We start from the raw sequence: 21,983 nt of genomic DNA, 5'->3' as shown, positions 1-21,983 counted from the left end.
AGAATTCGGCTGTGAATCCATCTGGTCCTGGAATTTTTTTTTTATTGGTAGGCTATTGATTATTGCCTCAATTTCAGAGCCTGTTATTGGTCTAGTCAGAGATTCAACTTCTTCCTGGTTTAGTCCTGGGAGGGTGTATGTGTCCAGGAATTTATCCATTTCTTCTAGATTTTCTAGTTTATTTGCATAGAGGTGTTGATAGTATTCTCTGATGGTAGTTTGTATTTCTGTGGGATCAGTGGTGATATCTCCTTTATCATTTTTTATTGCGTCTATTTGATTCTTCTCTCTTTTCTTCTTTATTAGTCTTGCTAGCGATCTATCAATTTTGTTGATCTTTTCAAAAAACCAGCTCGTGGATTCATTGATTTTTTTTTTGAAGGGTTTTTTGTGTCTCTGTCTCCTTCAATTCTGCTCTGATCTTACTTATTTCTTGCCTTCTGTTAGCTTTTGAATGTGTTTGCTCTTGCTTCTCTAGTTCTTTTAATTGTGATGTTAGGGTGTCAATTTTAGATCTTTCCTGCGTTCTCTTGTGGGCATTTAGTGCTATAAATTTCCCTCTACACACTGGTTTAAATGTGTCCCAGAGATTCTGGTACATTGTGTCTTTGTTCTCATTGGTTTCAAAGAACATCTTTATTTCTGCCTTCCTTTTGTTATTTACCCAGTAGTCATTCAGGAGCACGTTGTTTAGTTTCCATAGAGTTGTGCGGTTTTGAGTGAGTTTCTTAATCCTGAGTTCTAATTTGATTGCACTGTGCTCTGAGAGACAGTTTGTTGTGATTTCTGTTCTTTTACATTTGCTGAGGAGTGCTTTACTTCCAATTATGTGGTCAATTTTGGAATAAGTGTGATGTGGTGCTTGGAAGAACGTATATTCTGTTGATTTTGAGTGGAGAGTTCTGTAGATGTCTATTAAGTCCGCTTGGTGCAGAGCTGAGTTTAAGTCCTGGATATCCTTGTTAACCTTCTATCTCACCGATCTGTCTAATATTGACAGTGGGGTGTTAAAATCTCCCATCATTATTGTGTGGGTGTCTAAGTCTCTTTGTAGGTCTCTAAGGACTTGTTTTATGAATCTGGGTGCTCAGGCAAGGACTTCATGACTAAATCACCAACAGCAATGGCAACAAAAGCCAAAATTGACAAATGGGATCTAATTAAATTAAAAGGCTTCTGCACAGCAAAAGAAACTACCATCAGTGTGAACAGGCAACCTACAGAATGGGAGAAAAATTTTGCAATCTACCCATCTGACAAAGGGCTTATATCCAGAATCTACAAAGAACTTAAACAAATTTACAAGAAAAAAACAAACAACACCATCAAAAAGTGGGCAAAGGATGTGAACAGACACTTATCAAAAGAAAACATTTATGCAGCCAACAGACACCTGAAAAAATGCTTATTATCACTGGTCATCAGAGAAATGCAAATCAAAACCACAGTGAGATACCATCTCACACCAGTTAGAATGGCGATCATTAAAAAATCAGAAAACAACAGATGCTGGAGAGGATGTGGAAAAATAGGAATGTTTTCCACTGTTGGTGGGAGTGTAAACTAGTTCAACCATTGTGGAAACAGTGTGGCGATTCCTCAAGGATCTAGAACTAAAAATATCATTTGACCCAGCAATCCCATTACTGGGTATATACCCAAAGGATTATAAATCATGCTACTATAAAGACATATGCACATGTATGTTTATTGCAGCACTATTCACAATAGCAAAAACTCAGAACCAAGCCAAATGTCCATCAATGATAGACTGGATTAAGAAAATGTGGCACATATACACCATAGAATACTATGCAGCCATAAGAAAGCATGAATTCATGTCCTGTTCAGGGACATGGATAAAGCTGGAAACCATCATTCTCAGCAAAGTATCACAAGGACAAAAAACCAAACACCACATGTTCTCACTCGTAGATGGGAATTGAACAATGAGAACACTTGGACACAGGGCGGGGAACATCACACACCAGGGCCTGTCATGGGGTGAGGGGCTGGGGGAGGGATAGCATTAGGAGAGGTACTTAATGTGAATGATGAGTTAATGGGTGCAGCAAACCAACATGGCACATATATACTTATGTAACAAACCTGCACATTGTGCACACGTACCCTAGAACTTAAAGTATAATTTTAAAAAAAGAATGGAATAAAATGTAATGATAGACTTCAACCTGTGGGTTTTTCAGTGAAAATGGCTAATGAGGAATGCTCTCTTAAGAGTGATATCCCAGATTTAACACAACAGATACAGTTTCCTTGTCCAGTCTTTTTAAAGGACTCTGTATTTATTTTGCCCACCTTATATTTATTTAACACGAGTATTTTTTTTCAGTTCAGTTTAAAGTTGCAAAGAGTACTGTTGCTATCCATTTCAAGATACTCTCATGGATGTTATAGGGATTATATGATGTATTATTCAAGATCCCAGCAAGAATCATACAGTGCATTCAAGCAGAAGAACAGAGGGGAGGTTATTAATAAGAGCACTTACAAAAGAATGGGCAAGTTAGTGAAAACCAGTAAGGAATGGTAAAGCCTGCAGGGACAAAAGGAGGAAGCAATTTCTGTAATGCAGAGGAAATAAGTTGAATTGAAAGGGATACCCCACAGATGAAGAGGGGTAAATACCACTACCTTACTCTCCAATTTCCAGTCAGTGCCTCCCATTGGGTGGGCAATATCAAGGCTTCTAATCCATGAACAAAGAATGTCTTTCCATTTGTTTATATTTTTCTTAATTTATTTCAATGACGTTTTGTATTTTCTGAAAATTAGTTTTTTACTTGTTTTGTTAAATTTATTTCTAAGTATGTTAATCTTTTTGATGCTATTGTAAATTAAATTGTTTTCTTGATTTCATTTCCATTTCATTGTCATTTAAATCAGAAAGGAGAAAAAATACAAAAATAAAAGATAAGTTTATGCCGTCTTTATATTTATACTGTATTTTATATTTGTCTGTATAATTTCCTTCTCAGTGCCTTCTGTTTTTTAACTTTGGTTTAAGTTCAGGGGTACAAGTGCAGGTTTGTTACATAGGTAAACTTGTGTCATCGGGTTTTGTTGTACAGATTATTTCATCACCCAGGTATTCAGCCTAGTACCCATTAGTTGTTTTTCCTGATCCTGTCCCTCTTCCTACCCTTCACCCTCTGAAAGGCCCCAGTATCTCTTGTTCCCCTCTATGTGTCCATGTGTTCTTATCATTTAGCTCTCACTTATAAGTGATAACATGCAACATTTGGTTTTCTATTCCTGTGTTGGTTTGCTAAGGATAGTGGCCTCCAGCTCCACCCATGTCCCTGCAAAGGTCATAATCTTGTTCTTTTTATAGCTGCATAGTATTCCATGGTGTATATGTACCACATATTCCTTATTCAGTCTATCATTGATGGACATTTAGATTGATTCCATGTCTTTGCTACTGTGAATAGTCCTGCAATGAACATATGCATGTATGTCTTTATAAAAGAATGGTTTATATTTCTTTGGGTATATACACAGCATTGGGATTGCTGAGTCAAATGGTATTTCTGTCTTTAGATCTCTGAAGAATCACCACACTGTTTTCCACAATGGCTGGACTAATTTACACTCCCACCAACAGTGTATAAGTGTTCCTTTTCCTCCACAACCTTGCCAGCATCTGTTATTTTTTGACTTTTTAATAGTAGCCATTCTGACTAGTGTGTGATGGTATCTCATTGTGGTTTTGATTTGTATTTCTCTGATGATTAGTAATGATGAGCTTTTTTCATATGATTGTTGGCTGCATGTATGTCTTCTTTTGAAGAAAACGTGTCTGTTCATGCCCTTTGCCCACTTTTTTATGGGGTTGTTTGTTTCTTGTAAATTTGTTTAAGTTCCTTGTAGATGCTGGATATTAGACCTTTGTCAGATGTATAGTTTGCAAAATATTTCTCTTTTACTGTAAGTTGTCTGTTTACTCTGCTGATAGTTTCTTTTGCTGTGCAGAAGCTCTTTAGTTTAATTAGATCCCACTTGTCAGTTTTTACTTTTGTTGCAAATGCTTTTGGCATCTTCATCATGAAATCTTTGCCCATGCCTATGTCCTGAATGGCATAGCTAGGTTGTCTTCCAGGGTTTTTTAAATAGTTTTGGAATTTACATTTAAGTCCTTAATCTATCTTGAGTTAATTTTTGTATATGGTGTAAGGAAGGGTTCCAGTTTCAATCTTCTGCTTATGTCTAGCCAGTTATCCCAGCACCATTTATTGAATAGGGAATCCTTTCCCTATTGTCTTTATCAGTTTTGTCGAAGATCAGATAGTTGTAGGTGCACAGTCTTATTTCTGGGTTCGTTATTCTTTTCCATTGGTCTGTGTCTCTGTTCTTGTGCCAGTACCACGCTGTTTTGGTTACTGTAGCCCTGTATTATAGCTCAAAGTTGGGTAGCGTGCTGCCTCCAGCTTTGTTCTGTTTGCTTAGGATTGTCTTGACTATTTGGGCTCTTTTTTTGGTTCCATATGAATTTTAAAATAGTTTTTGCTAGTTCTGGGAAGAATGTGAATGGTAGTTTAATAGGGATAGCATTAAATCTATAAATTGCTTTGGGCAGTATGGCCATTTTCACGATATTGATACTTCCTATCCATGAGGATGGAATGTTTTTCCATTTGTTTGTGTCATCTCTGATTTATTTGAGCAGTGGTTTTAGTTCTCCTTGTAGAGATATTTCTCCTCCCTAGTTAGCAGAATTCCTAGGTATTTTATTCTTTTTGTGACAGTTGTGAATGGGAGTAGATTTCTGTTTTGGCTGTTGGCTTGACTGTTGTTGGTATACAGGAATGCTAGTAGTTTTGGCACATTGATTTTGTATCCTGAGACTTTGCTAAAGTTGTTTATCAGTTTAAGAAGATTTTGGGCTGAGACTGTGGGATTTTCTAGATATAAGATCATATCATCTGCAAACAGGGATAGGATAGTTTGACTTCCTGTCTTCCTATTTGAATACCCTTTCTTTCTTTCTCTTGCCTGATTGCCTTGGCCAGAACTTCCAGTGCTATGTTGAATAGGAGTAGTGAGAGAGGGCGTCCTTTTCTTATGCCAGTTTTCAAGGGGAATGTTTCCAGCTTTTGCCCATTCAGTACAATGTTGGCTGTGGGTTTGTCATACATGGCTCTTATTATTTTGAGGTATGTTCCTTCAGCACCTAGTTTATCGAGAGTTGTTAACATGAAGAGATGTTGAATTTTATCAAGTCTTGTTTTCATCTATTGAGATAATCATGCGGCTTTTTTTCTTTCATCCTGTTTATGTGATAAATCACATTTATTGATTTGCATATGTTGAACCAACTTTGCATCCCAAGGATGAAGCCTACTTCATCGTGGTGGATAAGCTTTTTGATGTGCTCGTGGATTCAGTTTACCAGCATTTTGTTGAGGATTTTTGCATCAATGTTCATCAAGGACATTGGCCTAAAGTTTTCTTTTTTACTGTATCTCTGCCAGGTTTTGGTATCAGGGTGATGCTGGCCTCATAGCATCAGTTAGGGAAAAGTCCCTTCTTTGCAATTTTTTGGAATAGTTTCAGTAGGAATGATACCAACTCTTCTTTGTACATCTGGTAGAATTCAGCTGTGACTCCATCTGGCCCTGAGCTTTTTTTGGTTGGTAGGCTATTTATTACTGCATCAATTTCAGAACTCATTTATTGGCCTCTTCAATGATTCAATTTCTTCTTGGTTCAGTGTTGGGAGAGTGTATGTGACCAGGAATTTATCCATTTCTTCTAGATTTTCTGGTTTATGTGCATAGAGGTGTTTATCATATTCTCTGATAGTTGTTTGTATTTCTGTGGGGTCAGTGGTAATATCCCCCTTATCATTTCTGATTGTGTTTATTTGAATATTCTCTCTTTCCTTCTTTATTATTCTGGCTAATGGTTTATCTATTTTATTATTTTTTTCAAAAAACTTACTCCTGGATTAATTGATCTTTTGAATGGTTTTCCATGTCTCTGCTTCCTTAAGTTCAGCTCTGATTTTGGTTATTTCTTGTCTTCTGCTAGCTTTAGGATTTGTTTGTTCTTGGTTCCCTAGTTCTTTTTGTTGTGATGTTAGGTTGTTAACTTGAGATCTAACTTTTCGATGGGGGCACTAAGTGCTGTAAATTTCTGTCTTAACACTGCCTGAGCTGTGTCCCAGAGATTCTGGTACATTGTTTTTTTGTTCTCATTAGTTTCAAAGAACTTCTTGATTTCTGCCTTAATTCAATTATTTACCCAAATGCCTTTCAGGAGCATGTTATTCAATTTCCATATAATTATATGGTTTTGAGTGAATCTCTTAGTCTTGAGTTCTAATTTGATTGCAACGTGGTCCAAGAGAGATTGATATGATTTCAGTTCTGCATTTGCTAAGGAGTGTTTTACTTCCTATCATGTGACCAATTTTAGAGTAAGTACCATGTGGCGATTAGAAAAATGTATATTCTGTTGTTTTGGTATGGAGAGTTCTACAGATATCTATCAGGTCCGTTTGTTCCAGTGTTGAGTTCAGGTCATCTTTGTTAATTTTCTGTCTTGATGATCTGTCTTATATTGTCAGTGGGGTGTTACAGTCTCCCACTGTTACTGTGTGGAAGTCAAAGTCTCTTTGAAGGTCTCTAGGAACTTGCTTTATGAATCTGAGTGCTCCTGTACTGGGTGCATGTATATTTGGGATAGTTAGACCTTCTTGCTGAATTGAACCCTTTACCATTATGTAATGTCCTTCTTGGTTTTTGTTGTTGTTGTGGTTGTTCTTTGTTGGTTTAAAGTCTGTTTTGCCAGAGACTAGGATTGCAACTTCTGCTTTTTTCTGTTTTCCATTTGTTTGGTAGCTTTTCCTCCATCCCTTTATTTTGAGTCTATATGTGTCATTGCTCAATGCTTTATCTTTCTTCATGTGGATTTGCATTACTATCTAGTGTCCTTTCATTTCAACCTGAAGGAGTCTTGTTTGTGTTTATTGTAGAGTGGGTATAATATCAAAATTTTTGTTTATCTGGCAGTATCTTAATTTCCTCTTTATTTTTGAAGTGTAGTTTTGTTGGGTAGAGAAATTCTTGACAGTCTTTTTTTGTTCATCACTTTGATTACATCGTACCACTTCCTTTTGGCCCCTATGATTTTTGGTGAAAATGTTAATCTTTTTGAGGATCCTTTGAATGTGATGAGTCTTTTCTCTCTTGCTATCTTTAACATTCTCTCTATGTCTTTGGTTTCTAATGGTTTGATTATGATGTATCTAGGTGTGGCTCTCTTTGAGTTTATTCTACTTAATATTCATTGAGCCTGTGGATGCATACTTAAATTGGGGGATATTTTGGCCATTATTTCTTCAAATAGCGTTTCTATACCTCTCTTCTTGTCCTGGGACTCCTTTTATTTGTATGTTGGTACACTTGACAGTGTTACAAGGATCTCTGCACTATTCACTTTTCTTCATATTTTTTTCACTCCTCACACTGGATGATCTCGATTGATCTGTCTTTATGTTTGCTGATTCTTTCCTCTGCCTGCTCAAATCAGCTGTTGAGTATATTTTTCATTTCAATTAACATGCTTTTAAATTTTAGAATCTCTATTTGGTTCTTGATTTGTTTCATAATTTCAATCTCTTTATTGTATTTTCTATTTGGCAAGACATCATTCTCATAATTTTCTTTGTTTCTTTGGATATGGTTTAGTTCTTTGAATGTATTTAAAATAGCTAATTTAAAAGTCTTTGTGTAGTAAGTCCAGCATTTAGGATTCTGCAGGAATCATTTCTATTGACTGCTTTATTTCCTCAGTATGGGACATAATTTTTGTTTCTGTGCATGGTTCACGCATAGTTTTCTTGAAAATTAAGCATTTTGTTAATGATGTAGCAACTCTGGTAGTCTTGTAAATTTATTTAAGTTCCTTGTAGATTCTGGACATTAGACCTTTGTCAGAGAGGCAGATTGCAAACATTTTCCCCCAATCTCTAGGTTGCCGCTTCACTCTGATGATAGTTTCTTTTACTGTGCAGAAGCTCTTTAGTTTGATTAACTCCCATTTGTCAATTTTGGCTTTTTTTGCAATTGCTTTTGGTGTTTTAGTCATGAAGTCTTTTCCCATGCCTATGTCCTGAATGGTATTGCCTAGGTTTTCTTCTAGGGTGTTTTATGGTTTTGGGTTTCACATTTAAGTCTTTAATCCATCTTGAGTTAATTTTTGTATAAGATGTAATGAAGGGGTCCAGTTTTTGTTTTCTGCGTATGGCTGGCCAGTTTCCCCAGCACTATTTACTAAATAGGGAATCCTTTCCACATTGCTTGTTTTTGTCAGGTTTGTTGAAAATCAGATGGTTGTGAATGTGTCGTGTTATTTCTGAGGTCTCTGTTCTGTTCCATCGTTCTATATATCTGTTTTGGTACCAGTACCATGCTGTTTTGGTTACTGTAGCCTTGTAGTATAGTTTGAAGTCAGACAGCATGATACCTCCAGCTTTGCTCCTTTTGCTTAGGATTATCTTGGCTATATGGGCTCTTTTTTGGTTCTAGATGAAATTTAAATAAGTTTTTTTGTAATTCTGCCAAGGAAGTCAATGGTAGCTTGATGGGACAGGTCACTGCTCTTACCATGAATGTAAACTGTTGGTTTCCAAGACTGCCACAGACCTGGAGAATATGGGAACAGGGCAAGTTAGAATGCCACAAAGCTTGCTGTTCTTACTAAATTCAGCCATTTTTCTTGAATAAAGACATCCTGGATTGCTGCAAGCCTTTGGTTAACTTCTCAGATCCTGAAAAAGTTAATTTTAGCCATTTTTCTATGGTTCTCTTTGCTTTTATAGAGAAAGGGACTTTTGGAGGTCCTTTCTCTACCATTCCCATTGACATATTATTTTTTTTTTTATTTTCAATCTTTATGTGAAATGTTTATTTAGGTGTACCATTTGTAAATGGCTTTTTAGGAATTCTGGTCGGAGAGTCTTTGTCTTTTATTAGGAAAAATAAACTTTTGAATATGTTGTGAGCACAGATATAGTCAACCTATAGTTTTGGTTCTGGAATGGCAGGCCCAAATTCTGATATTGTTACCTACAGTCTCTGTGACTTTGGGCACCTTATTTAAATTCCCTGAGTTTATTTCATCATTTATGAAAAGATAATATTAGGACATTAACCTTATGACTTCATTTTACATTTTCTGTTTATTATGTTTTTTATTTTTTAATTTTTAAATTATTTTAGATTAATCTTTATTCTACCCTTCCCTCTAATAGTTTGAAGTTTCTACTTCCTATATCTGTTTTATTATATGTTACTATAAACAAACATACGGAAGTCTCTACTTGAGTACATAAAATTAATTTCAAGACATTATTTAAAACAAGCAATAAAACTATTTAAATTGTTATGATATATTTGGTGTCTCTATTTTGAGAAAAATACTTAACGTAATAATTTCTACTCTTTATTGAGTGGATACTATGCACAAAACAGAATAGGTACCTTTCATTTGTTGATTAATTTTCACAACTCTAGAAAAAAAGAGTTTTGATAAATGTCTTTTGATAAATGATGAAATAAACTCATAGAATTTAAATAAGATTCCCAAAGTCACATAGATTGTAGGTAACAATATCAAGATTCCAACTGGGTCTGCCAAATTCCAAAACTAAAGCTACACTGATTCTCAAATGCTTGTCTCTTTCCATAAAGGTAAAAATTTAAGAGTACAATTAGTTGGGAGGGGCATATTTGTAATAACGAATAACAGAAAGTTGTCTTTCTCACCATCTTATCTGACAAAATTTTAAATATAGAGTAGAAAAAGAAAACATAATGATAGATGAAGCTAAAAGAGTGGAAACAGCTACAGAATAGCCTGGAAGGAAGGGACAGCTGGGGGAGGATGAGAAGGAAGTCAGAGAGACAGAGAAAGTCAACCTATGTTGACTGAAGGGAACAGATGGGAGATGAGCAAAGACAAAAGGGGCCATGTGGGTAGGTGTCATCAGTTAGAGGGCAAGTAGCTGGAATTTGATCAATAGACAAGAATTTATTTACTGGACTTCTGGGCATTGTGGGAGATACAAAAGAATGTAGAGTTATTTGGGGAACAACAATGATGTAGAGAAAACAGATGGCTTGAACTGGGGCATTAATGCTGAAGGAAAAAGCTAGAGACAGAAGGCAGAAAGAAGGAGGTTAAAGCAATCCCCATGTGAGCCAGCTTGCATATGAATCTGGAATTTTTGTGGGAATGGAAAAAAATAAGTGAGAGAAAACCCTCTATTTGCTATTGAATCAAAGGTAAAGGATTTGTAGATGGAAGAAAAAAGATGCCAAATCACCTCCCTTTCCATTTCTACTTTTGAGAAGGTTATTAAAGATTTATAAAAACATATACATATATATACATTACAGACAATGCATTGCATCATCCTTCCAAATGTAAATATGTCCATTTAGCTAAAACTGGGTAGGGCCTCCTGGACATCACTAAGACTGACTAAGTAGGACCACCTTAAAAGGATCTAGGAAGTATTTTTATCTCAAAGGAAATTGCAGACAAAACTTAAAAGGTGCCTCAGCAAAAGAAACTATCGTCAGAGTGAACAGACAACCTACAGAATGGGCAAAATATTTGCAAACTATGCATCTGAAAAGGTCTAATATCCAGCATCTACAAGGAACTTGAACAAATTTACAGGAAAAAATAACAACCCCATTAAAAAGTAGGCAAAAGACATGAACAGACTCTTCTCAAAAGAAAATACACATGTGGCCAATAAACATGCAAAGAAGCTCAACATCACTGATCATTAGATAAAATCCACAATGAGATACCATCTCACACCAGTCAGAATGGCTATTACTAAAAAGTCAAAAAACAACAGATTCTGGCCAGATTATGGAGAAAACAAAACACTTTTACACTGTTGGTGGGAGTGTAAATTAGTTCAACGATTGTGGAAGACAGCATGGCGATTCCTCAAATACCTAAAGCAGAAATATCATTTGACCCAGCAATCCCAATACTGGGTATACACCCAAAGGAATACAAACCGTTCTATTATAAAGATACATGTATGCATATGTTCACTGCAGCACTATTCACAATAGCAAAGACACAGAATCAACCCAAATGCCCATCAATGATAGGCTGCATAAAGAAATATGGTTTATATACACCATGGAATACTATGTAGCCATAAAAAGAAATGAGATATGTTCTTTGTAGGGACATGGATGAAGCTGGAAGCCATTATCCTCAGCAAACTAATGCAGGAACAGAAAACCAAATATTACACATTCTCACTTTTAAGTGGGAGCTGAATGATGAGAACACATGGACACATGGTGAGGAACAACACATACTGGGTCCTGTCAGAGGTTGCGGGCTGGGAGGAGGGGGAGCATCAGCAAGAATAGCTAATGAATGCTGGGCTTAATACCTAGGTAAAGGGATAATCTGTGCAGCAAACCACCATAGCACGCATTTACCTATGTAACGAACCTACATATCCTGCACATGTAGCCATGAACTTAAAAGCTGGAAATCAAACAAAAAGGAAACAAACAAACAAACAAAAAGCCTGAGGACATTTAACAATGTAATGAAAATGAATCTCCATTTCTTAAAGTCAAAGTGAATCGAAGTTAGTTTGTGCTAGCAGACATGGAATCCAGTTCAAAGGCATGAAGATGAAATTAACTTTCTGGGTAGTGCTCTAGTATATTAAATATAATAGACTCTCGTATGTGCACTCATTCTCAATTATCTATTGAATGCCTACAACAACAAAAATATTAGATACTATGAGTCTTCCTATATACTAGGCTCCTAAATATTTAAAGTGATGGGAATTTACACTGATTTGATCTTTGTAAATTATATAAATGTACTAAATTATCAAATATACCCCAAAATGTGTATATTTATTACGTACTAATTTTAAAAATTAAATTTAAAACATTTGAGGGGAAGTGGTGAGAAGGCAGTGACATGCTCCAGAGAGTGCTGGGCCCAGTGCATCAGAGGCTCTACCAGGGAGACACTTTGCACAGAATTGCCTTGACTAGTTATTTCATTCATTCCTTTGTTCATCCAATACATATACATATATACACATGCCAGGAAGCCACAGCCTTGATAGCATCAAAATTTCGAGATCAACACCCAAAGTCATTGTGGGTGGCTTTTGAATGGCATGGCTGATCTGGAAACTGACTTCAGGTGTGACATTGGTGGGGACCTCGTTGGAGATTTCTGAAACAACAGTCAAGTACTAATTGAAGAATGCCAGTAGTGAGTGCTTTGGTGGACCCCATCCAGGGTATCTGAGGTGAGCAGGGATGGGCCTATGGGTACAAATTCCCCAAGCTTCTGAGTACTGGGATAGTTCACCAAACCTCAGATGGACAGAGGACAGATGCAAGTTAACTGCTACCTCAAGAGATTGGGGCTATGCAGAAGTTAACTTGTGTCTGTCCATCTGAGACAGAGCCACACTTTCTTATATACCCAGCAGACGCCAGCATCTAGGGGGATGTAAGTAGAAAACTCCCAGTTGTATATACCCAAGAGGAATTGAACAGACCCCCTAGGTTACAGAGAGACGCTTCTTCACTTGGGATAGAGAAGTAAAGACTTGAGTCGAGGTTCAATCATATATATGTCTGTATGTAAATGAATATGTTTATATAGTAAATGGAGGTTGTCATTTCATTCCTGCCACCAATTAGCTCTGTGGCCATGAATAAGCTGCTTCCTTCCCCTGGGTTTCAGCTTTCTCATTTAAAACATTAAAAAGTGGGGTCTGATCATCTCTAAGGTCCCTACCAGCTGTAATATTGTATTTGGATTCCAGATACTGACTGGAGATGATAAAATTATATGTCAACTTATAATTTGTGGTGTAAAAGATATAACATCAGACTTTCCTCTTCTTAGGAATTGTTGTGTGAAAATGACCCAACAAATGCAAAATTTACATCTCTGTCAGTCAAAAAAGCATAGTGCTCCCTCATCTCCCAACGCAGCCAAACGCCTGTACAGGAACCTCTCTGAGAAACTGAAGGGGAGCCACTCTTCCTTCGATGAGGCCTATTTTAGGACAAGAACTGATCGGCTGAGTCTCAGGAAGACCTCAGTGGTAATGAAACCATTCTTATTCTTGTGTCAGTTTGATTTATTCAGTTATGTTTGGGTTTAAGTATATTCTAAGATGATTCACGTTTATTTCAGAAGTTGATGCTTGCAATTTTATAAATGCTGGAATAGTCAGGTAAGGCGGTAACTGCATGTATTAATGTTTTTAGACAAAGCCTGAGTGATTGTGAGCTGTTTCCCTTTCTTTTTGTTTCTTTTTCTTCTCCCTTAATTTTTATTTCACTACTACACCAAAAAATAAATAAACCCCAAAAACTAGCAGCTTGACAAATATGACGTTTCAGGTTAAATGGGCTTTCTGAGAGTTCCAGTGTTCATTCAAATAATAATATTATTAGTGATTTCTTGTGTATACCACACATTCTTTCCAAAGGCATTCAAAATAGAATCCAAAGAATATACATGTTTTATATGATAGACAAAGAAAGAGAGAGAAGAGGAAGGAAGGAAAGTAAAGGAAAAATGTAAAAAAAAGAAAAAAAAAACACAAAACACACACACACACACAAAAACTAGGAAAAGAAAATATTGGATATAAGAATAAAAATAGATATATCAAAAAATCTAGGCAAATATAGTACCTGTACCTGAAATTTATCATTACATTCATCTCTGAGTTCCCAGAAAGTCAAAGCAGAAAAAGAAACGCAATTGGTTATAGCATCCCATCTGTTGATAGCTAAAAATGTCTCAGTCCATCAGGAGAAATGAATATTCACCTGCTCCTCAGTCTTCTGGACCTTGTAGATGTCATAGTGAGTTATGTAATAGAGAATGGCATAAATAGTGGAACTGATGATGTTACAGACATTCACATATAATAGTTTCTTAGAATGGCCCTCAGTAAAAGCTGAGAGCATAATATTAACATGCTCAGCAAGGGGATTTTTGCAGGGAGTAATGGCACCATTTGTTTGCTCTTAAAACAGAAATGAGTCCTAGCCTTTCCAGATAGAAGCATGCCAAAGTTTGCCAACAAAAGCTTGGAGGAGGAAATGACTTAAGAGTGAGAGTAAATATGGCACATGAGAAATTAGGAATACTAAGAGCCAAAAACAAATACATGACTGTGGATGGGGTGGCACTTTAACTTTGAACTCATTTGTTTTCTAATATGTTTTCTAATTTCAAACTCATCTTTTTGGAGGACTTGGCTGTGGTTAAATTGGGGCCTAAGCATCAGAGGCTCTTCAGTTTAGCAGATTGTGGATAAAACACTTTACCATTCAGCAGATTGTCTTGCAGCAAAGAAAACTGCATACCAAAATAGCTTTATTCCCTGGGTCCCCATTGTCAAAACAAGCATTTGCATAATAGCTTTGTATTTTCCTCAAATTTCAATTTTGTGTTATGTACTCAGCTAAAGCTGACCTGCAGCCTTTGATAGGGAGAATTGATTTTTAATGAGACTAAAAATAAAACCTGACCACCTGAACATTTGGTGACTGGAGATCTTCCACATGTTAATCAGGTGATCCCTATGCACGTCAAAACCAGTGGTATTTCAACTCTTTTAAAGACCAAGCAACTCTTGGTGAAGATACCAGATAGATGTGTAAATAATACGTGTGTTGGTCTTCTCCCACATGCTAAGAAATATGTACCTAAAAGAATTCTGGAGTTCTTCTCTTTTGTTTACTATTAATCCTTTGAAAGAACTTTTCAAAGGAACCATATTTTCTTAAGTGATTTTTTTCTGTAAGTGAACTGTATTCTATAAATATTCAGCTCTAGTCCCATGAGGCCCAAAACCAATTTGCCATCCAGTCACTGAAACCCTCCCTGAACACTAACACTCGGACCCCTCATCTTAGGGCTCAGAAACTATCAGCCCGCAGGCAGCGTGGAGCTAGTAGATATTTGGAAATACAGAAGTAACATGTAATATGTATATTTTAAGAAGATTATTCTTGTATCAGTATAGAGTGAGAACTGGGGGAGCCCAAGACTAGCAGCAGGCAGGTCATTGCCATGGTCCAGACAAGAGATGACAATGTAGAGGCTGGGGATGGGGAGGGAGGGAGTGAGTTTGAGGAAAAACAGAGCAAGTGTACTGTCAATTCCAAGCTAGCCATAACGGCTACCTTAACATTATATATGCCAGCATTTCTCAAACTGTGCTCTGTAGAACACCATTCCAGGAACAGTCAAAGCAAATGCAATAAAATACATGTTAAAATTATTAAAGACCCTGAGGAAGCCTACAGGGAAATAATGGGGTACACTTGGTTTAATTTAATGTTTATCAAATTGATTTGACCACATGCTATTTTCTTCATAGAACATCTCTTAATTATTTTTTTTTTCCATGAGTTGGAGTCTCCCTCTGTTGCCCAGACTGGAGTTCAGTGACACAATCTCAGCTGACTGCAATCTCTGCCTCCTGGGTTCAAGTGATTCTCCTGCCTCAGCCTCTGGAGTAGCTGGGATTACAGGCACCCAACATCACATTCGGCTAATTTTTGTATTTTTAGTAGAGATGGGGTTTTGCTATGTTGGCTAGGCAGGTTTCAAGCTCCTCGCCTCAAGTGATCTGCCCACTTCGGCCTCCCAGAGTTCTGGGATTACAGGGGTGAGGCACCATGCCCAGCCAAATGAACTATTGGAGTACTTTTCAGAAGACTGGTTTGGGGAAAGCTGAGGTTTGCTCTTATCTACAGCCTAGCCAGGCTATCCTGTATTCTCTCAGTGCATCTATTCAATATCCATTAGAAATGATGGAGGGGAAGTCCAACGGAGTGTTTACTTTGGAGACCTTGAGATAAATTGTAGTTATACCACTTAAAAGTGGACATGCAGTCCCTGAAACAGTCTCTAAACTTCAAAAGAGCTAAGCTACAAAGACACACTGGTTTAAGAAATTTTGTTAATCTACCTTTGCTCCTCTCTAGAATTTCCAGGGCAATGAAGCCATGTTTGAGGCAGTCGAACAGCAGGACATGGATGCTGTGCAGATCCTCCTGTGTCAGTATACACCAGAAGAACTCGACCTTAACACACCTAACAGCGAGGGCTTGACACCCCTGGATATTGCCATCATGACCAACAATGTGCCCATTGCGAGGATTCTTCTGAGGACAGGGGCCCAAGAAAGTCCACACTGTAAGTAACCTGAGAATAAACACATGTACTGGTAAAGACAGATTCCAGCCTTATGCCACCAAAATAGCCATTGCTGACTTTCAGAGCAGGAATGATTGACTAAACATAGACTCTGATAGCCCTTGGATGTTTTCATGGACTTTTCATGCAAATAATGACAGCACTTATTGGTCTAAGCATCAAATTCCTTTCTAAATAGAATATGCTGAGTGGTGAAAAGGAAGCCCCAAAGAACTTCTAAGAATTTTATCACGAGCTTTAAATTATGTGAGATACTCCAAGTAAGGATACAGAATAGGAGATATACATAGAAGAATGAGCATTTGCGTGTTTCTGTTTTGTATCCACAGTCAATGCGGTGGCTTCATTCATTCATTCATTCAAGAAACACCGAGTGCGGGACACTGTTCTAGGTGCTAGGAATGTAACAGCAAACAAGACAAAAATCCTTATTCTCACAGAAATTACATGCTTGTTGGGAAGACTTCCAATGAGCAAGTAAATAGATAAAATACAAACTCAAATAGTGATGAATGCTATGAAAAAAAATAAAATGGATGAGTGGCTAGAGATTGATAGGGAAGGGACTATTTTAAACCCATCGCCCTGAAATGGGTTGGTACCCATTGACCAATCTCTCACAATCCCAACCCCTCAGCTGTCGGTAATCACTGTAATTTCTGCTTCTATGATATCAACTTTAAAAAAAATTCCACATATAAGTGAGATCATGGCATGTTTATCTTTCTTTGCTTGGCTTATACAGCATATTCTTGATCTATTCATCTGTTGATAGACACTTAAGTTGATTCCACATCTTAGCTATTGTGAATAGTGCCATAATAAACATGGGGATGCATATATCTCTTCAACATACTGATTTCATTTCCTTTGGATATATACCCAGTAGTGGGATTGCTGCATTGCATGGTAGTTCTATTTTTAATTTTGACAATTAGATAGGAGGAATGTCTGCTGTTTACTGCACAGTAGGGTGATGTTGGAATGGTTAACAGTTAGGTATTGTATATTACAGAGTAGCTAGAAGAGAGGCTTTTGAATGTTCTCACCACAAAGAAATGATAAATGCGTGAGGTGATGGATACACTAAATACCCTAATTTAATGATTATACAACATAAATGTATATGAAAACATCAAGTTGTACCCGATAAATATGGGCAGTTACAATATGTCAATTAAAAAATGAATACATAAATAGGGTTGGGCAAGAAAAGCCTCTCTGATGTGGTAATATCTGAGTTGAATTCTAGATGATATGAAGGAATGAGCTATGAGAAGACGTGGGGGTCAGAGTCTCAGCAGAGTGAATGGCAAATAGAAAGATGCTGAGGAAGGCAGGAATAAGACTGACATATTGGAAGAACAAAAAAAGTCAATGGGGCCAAAGCAAAGTAGCAAGAGGGAGAATGATGACTGAGGGAGAAGTCACAGGGACCAGATTACGCAGGACCCTGAGGCCATGGTCAGTGTTCAACTTGAATTTTGGCGAGTACGATGGGAAGGCAGTGGAGCAATTTAGGAAGATAAATGACATATTCTGATTTACATTAGAAGATCACTAGAGTGCTCTATGGAAAAGAGACAGTGGCGAGGCAATTGTGAAATTGAGAAGACCAGTTACAAGGTCATTTTAGTGGTCCAGGAGACAGACTGGATGCTTGGACTAACAACACAGTGATGTTGAGTAGTATCAGAATTCTGGAGATATATATATATATATATATTTTTTTTTTTTTTTTTTTTTTTGAGACAGAGTCTCATTCTGTCACCAGCCTGGATTGCAGTGGCACAATCTCAGCTCACTGCAAGCTCCGCCTCCCGGGTTCACACCATTCTCCTGCCTCAGCCTCCCCTGCCACCACGCCTGGCTAATTTTTTGTATTTTTAGTAGAGACGAGGTTTCACCGTGTTAGCCAGGATGGTCTTGATCTCCTGACCTCGTAATCCACTCGCCTTGGCCTCCCAAAGTGTTGGGATTACAGACGTGAGCCACTGTGCCCGGCCCTGGATATATTTTTAACAGCTTTATTGAGATACAACTCACATACCTAAAATTTACCCATTTAAAGTATATAATTCAATTGTTTTTAGTATATGCACAGAGTTTTGCAGCCATCACCACCGTCAATTTTAGAACTTCATCGTCCTGAAAAGAAGCATCATACCATTTAACTATTATCACTCCCCAACCTCCCCAGCTCTTCTCAGTTCTTGACAACCATGAACCTAACTTCTGTTTCTATAGATTTACCTGTTCTAGACATTTCATGTAACAGAATTATATAATATATGGTCTTTTGTGACTGGCTTCTTTCTGGATGTGTTTTGAAGTAGCACTGATAGTACTTGGGGAAGAAAGCTGCACTGGGGCCAATGGCAGACCCCACGCAGGAGTGGATGGGATAATATCATGCAGCACTCACCCTGTGTCAGGCACTTTTCCGAGCACTTTCCATGTATTGACTCCTTTAATCCTCACAGCAACATTATGAAGTAGGCACTCACATTCCCTTTAGTGAAAACTCTCTGACCCATTGACCACAATGGCTGTGAGCCACTGTTTTTATGTTTCCTAAAAGAAAAAAGTAAACTCATCAAACTGTTAGTTTCACTAATACTGATTCACTTACTTCCAAGTGGTGAGACCCAGAAGGCTGAAAGAGAAGCAAGCAAATATATAATTAGAGGTCACATCTCTGCTCCTAAATTTCATAAATCACCACTACCCAAAGACTAGGTACAGAAGCAGATCCTTGTATCAGAAAATTTCTTATTTTAAAAATGCTAAGCTCACCACATCCATATCAGAGACAGTGAAGATTTGGGTTCAGTAGGATTTCAGCTCTTCAAAAGAGCTCTATAGTCAAAGTGCTGCCCCTTTTTAGTGGAACTGTAGGATTTGGAAGGATGATAAATGAGGATGGAAGAAATTGAAATGGCATCTTTGCTGCCTTCTGATTTATTCTGCAACAACGTCTGTCCCAAAGATCCAGGGAGAGAAGGGTGGAGAGACAATCAGAGGGTCTGAACATGGAGAACGCAGACTGAGCCCCATTCTACAGGAACAAGGAGACCATTCATCCAGATGTTGCCATGGCCATCCTGCACTGGGCTGGATGAAACATTAGTCCTACTTACTTACCTGCGACACTACAAAGAACTCTGCTTTTTCTGTGAAAACAGTAAGACTCCCTACCTCCCAAAGCCCCCTGTGCATAATTAAACCTCTATAAAAGAACTCAAGTACTAAATATCTAGTGAAACCAAAAGCAAATTTGTTCAAGAGGTCCCTGGTTTTCCTCCTCATTCTCTCTGGGATGATAACCATGTTACCATCACAAAGTTGTAAAGGACAAATGATGGGAGATAAACCCAGGTTTCAATCTCCAGGAAACATGACACCTAAGTCACCTTGGCTACCTAAGAAGGCAAAGAGATACTACCACATATAGACTCACATGTGTAAAAATGGCAATGCAATATTGGTTGTGTACCTATGAAGTCTCCACATGCGACATCTCTGGTTTTCACACCAACTCTGCAGGATAAGGTTATTGACTCCATTTTAAAGATAGGAACTTGTGATTCTGAGAAGTTAACTGACTGTCCCAAGGTCACACATCCAGCAAATGAATAGGGATGCCAAGGACTCAAGTCCAAATCTGTAGGATGCCAACACCTGGAATCTTTCTGCACAAACTCACTGCCTTTCCACATAACCAATGTGGAGGGCTGTGGCCTCTGGGCCCCTGCACCTCTCCCTTTCTACTGTTTGCTAAAGTCATATGATGTATTTCTTTGTTCTATTCTGTGCACTAAGGTGTCAGTCCTGTTGGACAGAGGCAGGATAGAAAAACATAGTGTTTTCAGGCATTTTTAATTCACTTTATATATCAAGTACAAAAGAAGCAGAAATGCTTCTGTACATGAGTTTGAGCAAGCCCAAGAGAAAAACCAGTCTGCCAACCAGAACCAGATAAGCAAACACCTGCCGTAAACTGTTCCTCAGAAGCCAAAGAGGCAGGATATATAAGAGAGGAAAAGTAACAATGAGGTCTGAAGCTCTTAGAGTATTTTACACCTACAAAAATGCTTTTGTCTACGTCATCTCCCTTGATCTTCACAACTGGCTTGTGAGGTAGAAGTTGTTTTCTTCATCTTTATCAATAAAGAAATTGGAATTTTAAAGGTCAAGTAGTTATCCCAACACAACAAAGTTAATGGGTGGTAGAGTCAAGATTTAAACCCAGATCTGTATGAACTGCCTTGGTGTTTGTGAGAAAGCTTTGGCATGCTCACTGTTACATGTTAGATGCTCAATTCCTCCCTGCTTTGGCTCTCCATCTGCTCCTCTTCTAATGACAGTTACATATTTCAAAGCAGAGTGCAGAGGCCAGGGTTTCTAACAAGGTTAATTTTCTTTCTTCTCTTTCTCTGTGTATTCCCTTCTGAAAACTAGCCCAGTATTCTTTTCACTATGCCAACTAAGTATCCTCACACAATTCAGAACATCCTCAGTAGCTTTTTCCATTTCTTAACAGGAATCACAGTGACACAGAGGGTTTAGGGACTTAACTCCTAAACCATTGGTCAGGCCTGTCTTCTATCTTTAACCCCTTGATGCCAGAGCCACATGGACGTGTTCTTTGTATGCATAGCTTGAAACTCAACCATGTGTGTTTCCTTACTCATAGAAAAATCCCAGAAGCGGTCATCTAAACTTGCACACTGCTCTGAAGTTAAATATATGCAGAACCCCAGCCTACTCATTAGATGAATCCACTATCTTTGTTCAGTGACTTTTTTCTGTTCCTCCTATCTTCATGCAAACAGCACAAAATAATATACTTTCCTTGCAGAAAAACAATCAGCCATTATTGAAGTACAGTCCCAAGTACTTTCTTGCAGACTGATGTGCTGAGCTTAGGAAAACAGCCAGCAAATCTGAAAGGACTGCAACTAGGAAAGCCAATGTATAGAGGAACCACAGGACACCCATTGGTATGCCATGGACTGTTTCATACACTTAGGATCCCAGTCACTATGACTCATGCTCAATTGAACAACTGCTATCAAAGAAAGACTTGTTGTCTCTGTATACAAAAGCCCCCAGTCATATACCCCTCCCTTTTTCTGACTAACTCATATTCTGCCCCCACCCTCAAACCAATAGCCTCCGGGAGGAATTTGCTGAATCATGGATGGGAGTCTTGCCTTTCTGAGATGGCCATTAAGGCCCCATAGATAGTAATCATAAAGAAACTAGCTCTTTTGCCTATCGTGTACAAATTTGGTCACTCACAGAGAGTTTATTTCATTCTTTGACTCTAGTACCTAGTACATAGTAGATGCTCAGAAAATTACAGTTGAATTTTTTTTTTTTTTTTTTTTTTTTTTTTTTTTTTTGAGAGGAGTCTCACTCTGTCACCCAGGCTAGAGTGCAGTGGCGTGATCTCGGCTTACCGCAAGCTCTGCCTCCCAGGTTCACGCCATTCTCCTGCCTCAGCCTCCTCAGTAGCTGGGACTACAGGCACCCGCCACTACGCCCAACTAATTTTTTTGTATTTTTAGTAGCGACGGGGTTTCACCATGTTGGCCAGGATGGTCTCTATCTCCTGAGCTTGTGATCTGCCCGCCTCGGCCTCCCAAAGTGCTGGGATTACAGGCATGAGCCACCGTGCC

At 38.0% G+C, this 21,983-nt stretch overlaps 1 protein-coding gene across 2 annotated transcripts in view; it reads left to right on the top strand.

Annotated features, from left to right (window-relative positions):
• The window catches only part of ANKFN1 (ankyrin repeat and fibronectin type III domain containing 1), a 390,308-nt gene that overhangs the window by 223,720 nt on the left and 144,605 nt on the right, over positions 1-21,983 (top strand). For both annotated transcript variants that reach the window (XM_028836325.2, XM_077971016.1), the window contains 2 exons: positions 12,958-13,159; positions 16,068-16,278. In XM_028836325.2, coding sequence (XP_028692158.2) covers positions 12,974-13,159; positions 16,068-16,278 — 397 coding nt within the window. In that variant the 5' untranslated portion in view covers positions 12,958-12,973. The remainder of the gene's footprint in view (positions 1-12,957; positions 13,160-16,067; positions 16,279-21,983) is intronic.

This window comes from Macaca mulatta, chromosome 16 (genome assembly GCF_049350105.2).
Source record: "Macaca mulatta isolate MMU2019108-1 chromosome 16, T2T-MMU8v2.0, whole genome shotgun sequence".
NCBI lineage: Eukaryota > Metazoa > Chordata > Mammalia > Primates > Cercopithecidae > Macaca > Macaca mulatta.
This window is presented reverse-complemented; position numbering and strand designations above follow the sequence as displayed.